Source organism: Sprattus sprattus (genome assembly GCF_963457725.1).
Source record: "Sprattus sprattus genome assembly, chromosome: 19".
NCBI lineage: Eukaryota > Metazoa > Chordata > Actinopteri > Clupeiformes > Clupeidae > Sprattus > Sprattus sprattus.
The window spans coordinates 14,194,881-14,199,698 of NC_137917.1; the positions used below are offsets into that span (position 1 = coordinate 14,194,881).

The window sequence follows — 4,818 nt, forward strand, 5'->3', positions numbered from 1 at the left end:
ATTAACTTGATGAATATGTATATAATTCCCAAGGTAAATGATTCATAAATATAATCCTATGATAATGATATAGTAGAATAATATAATCAACTTTCATACGAACGACAAAAAGCCATAAAAGCACAGACAATCTGTATTTCCCAGCATTTTTTAATGATTGACGTATTGGATTGGTTGAGATTAGCCAATCGTATCCAAGCTTAATTCATGACGTCACGTCTATGGTCCTTTTTTGCGCGCACTGCCAAATTTGAGGTAGAGGGCGAGGAGAACTCGGCGCGTGTTGTGCTCCTGTCAGTTCACACCCTGAAGGTGAGGCATAACAATATTTTAAAGATGATGTATTAGGTGATTACTGATCTGAACGGCGGCAGTTGCCGTCATATTGAAACGAATTGCACTTTTTTTATATTGTAGTTTTTTTTCCACCGGCAAATCTTTGTGTTGCTGTGATTTAAGAAAATGTGCGCTCTATGAGTTTAGTCAAGTTAACGTTTGCTAACTTAGCTTGCCAGATAACCTCATTTTAATTGCGGTTGTGTTGATGTGCTGATGCCTTTCTCTTTTGAAATAAGAAAACTGATGGTGAAGAAGCACCAAGGGTCGAGTCTACATACAATAAAGCGTTGAAAACGCAGCTGGCTGACGTTAGTTAATAGAAAATAGTCCTAAAACGCAGACATAGGAACACTACCTTGGTTTTCTCATGCGCTAAGTAAATAGTAATCACTTTAGATGGAAATGAAACATAGAATTACAGATTAACTTTAGCTAATTTACGTATGGTATTGTCCACTAATGATTTTAGAGCGTAATCATTTTGTGCATTGGTTGCGTTTAAGGGTAACGTTATGTAATGTTATTAAACCTTATTTGACTCCATTCGTATTAGTCATTAGTTCAACTTGTGATTTGTAAACGTTAGCCTAGATAATGTCAAATTAACGGTTGGCTGATGTCACTCCAGTGTATAGCCTACAAATGGGATGGGTGTGATCCTCGTTCGGTGGCTATTGTCTGCAGTGGGTGGTAACGCTAGCGTTGCATGTTGAAACTGAAGAGTTCAAACCGACAGGTGGGCATCGCCATTTCTGCAGTCTTAATGATCTAATTTGGGTACCTTACTATCTTAACACAAATGGTTTGTTGACTGTCAAAAGACTAGGCAACCTTACTTTTAAATGCTGCATTCATGTCACTGAAGCTAGCGCAGACTAGTCATGCCCTGTGATGTCTTTGTTAATGCAGCAGTCTAGCATCCACCGGTTCTTTTGTCTATGTTAATTCACCTAACGGGCGTCTGTCAGCTCATAACGACAAAACTGTAATATAACAGATTATTTTCTATATTTTAACATCAGCGTCTTATGTGAATGTCTTTATTTACATTACGGTTAATTCATTTTTGCGCTCGGTTTAAAATGCCTTCATGTCGAAGATCCTGGTGCGCCCTGCCCAAGGCGACGTCTCAAAAGCTTATAGAAATTCATAATGAAATGAATACAAATTCAAAATCTTTTTCTTAATAGTCGCGTCATTTCAAGCTTGATTGGGGAAGCGTTAGTATTACATTAAATAATGTGTCTATTGGGTGCACTGTGAATTTATACTGCTCGGTGACACCCATTCCAAAGCAAGGCAAACAAAACAATGTAATGCAATGTTTATTTATGAATTTAATTTAAGCAATGTATGAAAACGGTCGATACACAGTATTTTATTTTGCCTAGCATTCCCTACTTGGCCTCATTATTTTATGGGACAACCCAAGTTTGCCCGGTGCTAGAATACATTCGATGAAATTGATCGATTTGATGAATCCAGTCTGATAATGACCTTATGAGACTGCTCGTTAACTTCGACTTGTTGCCTTTCCGTCATTAGTGATGTGAAATAAGCAGAACCTGCTGTTATTCTATATACATTTGTCTCGCCAAATGGTAAACAAAGACAGGTGCTCAACGTTTTGTGAAATTGGTCACAAGAGGGCAGTAGTCAACTAGGCCTACAACACATCTGTGACCACGGAGGAGGCTTATGCAACTCTCACATTGTGCCAAGGAAGCTGCTAGAAAATCAGGCAGAGAAGCCTTTGTGTGATGAAATGTGTTTAACTTCTATGTTTATTATTATTCCTTAGGTAAATCACACAAACCTAATTGATCAGCAATGGCATCCTCTGGAGGTGAGTATGTGTAACCTACTTCGTGTAGACAAGCACAGTTCCGCGCCAGACTCAAACTCGTAACCCTGGCCATGGGAGGTGGGTGTGCTAGCATGGGGGCTAAAACCCATGGGTGCTAGCACGTCTCTGAAGGCATCGGGAGTTAGGTTTACTTCCTGCACAGCACTGAACCCGCTGGCTACTGTTACACTCGCCCCCCTAAACCTCACTCCCAATCCGGGTCACGGCAACAATGTAACCTGCATTGTGTAGACAAGCAGGGTCCCATACCGGGACTCGAACACATAACCTCAGGCATGGGAGACCCGCATGCTAACCAAATGTAATTATGTAATTATGATTCATTAAAAAAAAAAAAAAAAAAAAAACGTTTTATGGTGGTTTTGAAATGTTGTTGTAGATTGTGTGATCTGATCTGTTACAACTTATCCCTGTGCATAGACATTCTAGTGAAGGAGCTGGACAAGCGTGCTTCAGGCCAGGCCTTCGAGGTCCTCCTGGACCCCTCTGCTCCTGATGCCAAGGGCGAGTTTCCCCTCCCCGCCCCAAAAAAGAAAGATGTTTCACTAGAGGAAATCCAGAGGAAACTGGATGCTGCGGAAGAGAGGCGCAAGGTAACACGCCCACATGCACACACACCCTAATGTACACATATGCATATGCATCACATAAACGTCCCTGACACGATGACATGCATACTTATTGATATCTCTGATTCTTGAGCTTTCGTTGGTACACAGTGTGTACTGTTAGTTCCCACTTCAAACCATGACTTGCTGTGTGTGTGTGTGTGTGTTTGTGTACGTGTAACCAGACCCAAGAAGCGGACATGCTGAAGCACCTGGCAGAGAAGCGGGAACACGAGAAGGAGGTGCTTCAGAAAGCCATGGAGGAAAACAACAACTTCAGCAAGATGGCAGAGGAGAAGCTGAATCAGAAGATGGAGGCCAACAAAGAGAACCGAGCAGCCCGGATGGCCGAGCTGAACGATAAGTTCAAGGAAAAGGTAATGGCCATTATGGTACTGTTCAGGGACTGTGTTCCTGCTTTGTTAAATGTTATGTGTATGCAATTTTGCTGGTGGTGACTGTTCTATTATAACTCTTTTATTTTGATGACCGGAATTGGGAGCTAGTCTTATGATTACCTTTGATGTACTAAGCTGCTACACTGTTCTAGTGGTGGAAGTGATCTCTGCAGTTATTGATGATGCACTAACACTGAGTTTCCTTCATTGCTGTGTTTCAGGACAAGAAGCTGGAGGAGGTTAGGAAGAATAAGGAAACAAAAGAAGAGGACAATTAGGTTGCATCTCATTTTCTGTTTTCTCAACTTTTTAGGTGGGGATATAATGGGTTTTTTGTACGTATCCAAAGATTTTTTTTTTTTCTGTTGAATTGTAAACATTATGTTTTTGTGTGTATATTTTGTTTATATCTTTTGTTTCTGTGCTCACATAAGGACAAGGTAGTTCACCTTAATAAAGCTACACAGTTCGTTTATGCTCTTAACATCTGTGTTTGGTCTCTTATTGATGAAAGCTCAACTGTACAATGATGGAATATTATTAGGTGAATTTTGTACCAGGGAAATAGTTTTATGATGGATGACAGTGGCCAAGAGGCAAGGCAGGGGCGGTCTTTTAAATGCCACAACTTAACTGAAACTAGAAGCATAATGGTATACCAATTCTTAACTCTAGAGCTCTAGTCAATCTGTCAGTAATCACAAGAAACCACAGATGGTAATGTGTAACAATGTACCCTGTAAGCGTTACAACATAATTTTTCAGTTTCCATACCCAAGAATTCCAGATTTGCTCTGTGCATGCTCAATCACAAGCTTGCCCTCAGTATTCTGTGGAATGCCTGGCAAATTGGAAGATGGTCTTAACCTATCAGAGACCAAAATGACTTCCTGTTACCACCGATCGTCTGCTTACCACCCATTGTGTACCGACAGATGCTATGGCAGTAAAGAGATTGTCATCTCTTTAGAAGTCATTGTTTATGAAGTATGTGTTTTGATTGGATATGGAGGTACAGTCATTCAAAGGAATGTGAACAATGTCAAAAGACAGGCTAGATAGACCTTGAGTTGGTATCAGCTGTGTGTGTCTACACAGGGATGGGTGGTAGCATAGCTGTCTTTACGTATTATTAGCAGTGCCGTGTCCGCGGGGGATGCGCTCCAAGATACTAGCGAACACCGTAAAGGACTTGTTTTACATTTACATACAAATTCCTATGATAAGGTTTAATTCATAAATTACTAATAAATAAAATAACAAATCAAGTTTAAATAATACATTGGCAATACTGATTAGGACAATCCCTAGCTTGAACCCTCAAAGGTGTGGACCATGGAGAAATTTTAAATATCTTGTTATCTGCATAACATTTTTGCTACTTTCCTTCCTTCCTTCCTTTGGTTAGTCTGTCCCTCCAATTGATAAAAACGTGAAGGAAACGAGGATGAAGAAGTCAAGGACAGACAAAGGCTACAAGACCCCAGTCACTTAAAAGTCCAGTTCAGTATACAGAGGCTCTTTAAAGAGTCAAGTATCTATTGATATGTTGTTAGGTCTTGGACTTATCTGGATTACTTTTACTGGATTTACACAATAAACATTG

General features: G+C 40.2%; 1 protein-coding gene across 1 annotated transcript; it reads left to right on the top strand.

Annotated features, from left to right (window-relative positions):
* Nucleotides 1–266: 266 nt before the first annotated feature.
* stmn1b (stathmin 1b) lies at nucleotides 267–3,694 on the top strand. The gene is made up of 5 exons (XM_080857947.1): nucleotides 267–312; nucleotides 2,141–2,185; nucleotides 2,627–2,799; nucleotides 3,000–3,191; nucleotides 3,434–3,694. Exons 2-5 carry the CDS (start codon nucleotides 2,170–2,172, stop codon nucleotides 3,488–3,490), a joined length of 438 nt encoding a protein of 145 aa, XP_080714073.1. The 5' UTR covers nucleotides 267–312; nucleotides 2,141–2,169; the 3' UTR covers nucleotides 3,491–3,694.
* Nucleotides 3,695–4,818: the final 1,124 nt, after the last annotated feature.

Coding starts and splice junctions, on each gene's coding strand:
- stmn1b (XM_080857947.1), top strand. Junction 2,800..2,999: donor CTGCGGAAGAGAGGCGCAAG/GTAACACGCCCA, acceptor ACGTGTAACCAG/ACCCAAGAAGCGGACATGCT. Junction 3,192..3,433: donor ACGATAAGTTCAAGGAAAAG/GTAATGGCCATT, acceptor GCTGTGTTTCAG/GACAAGAAGCTGGAGGAGGT.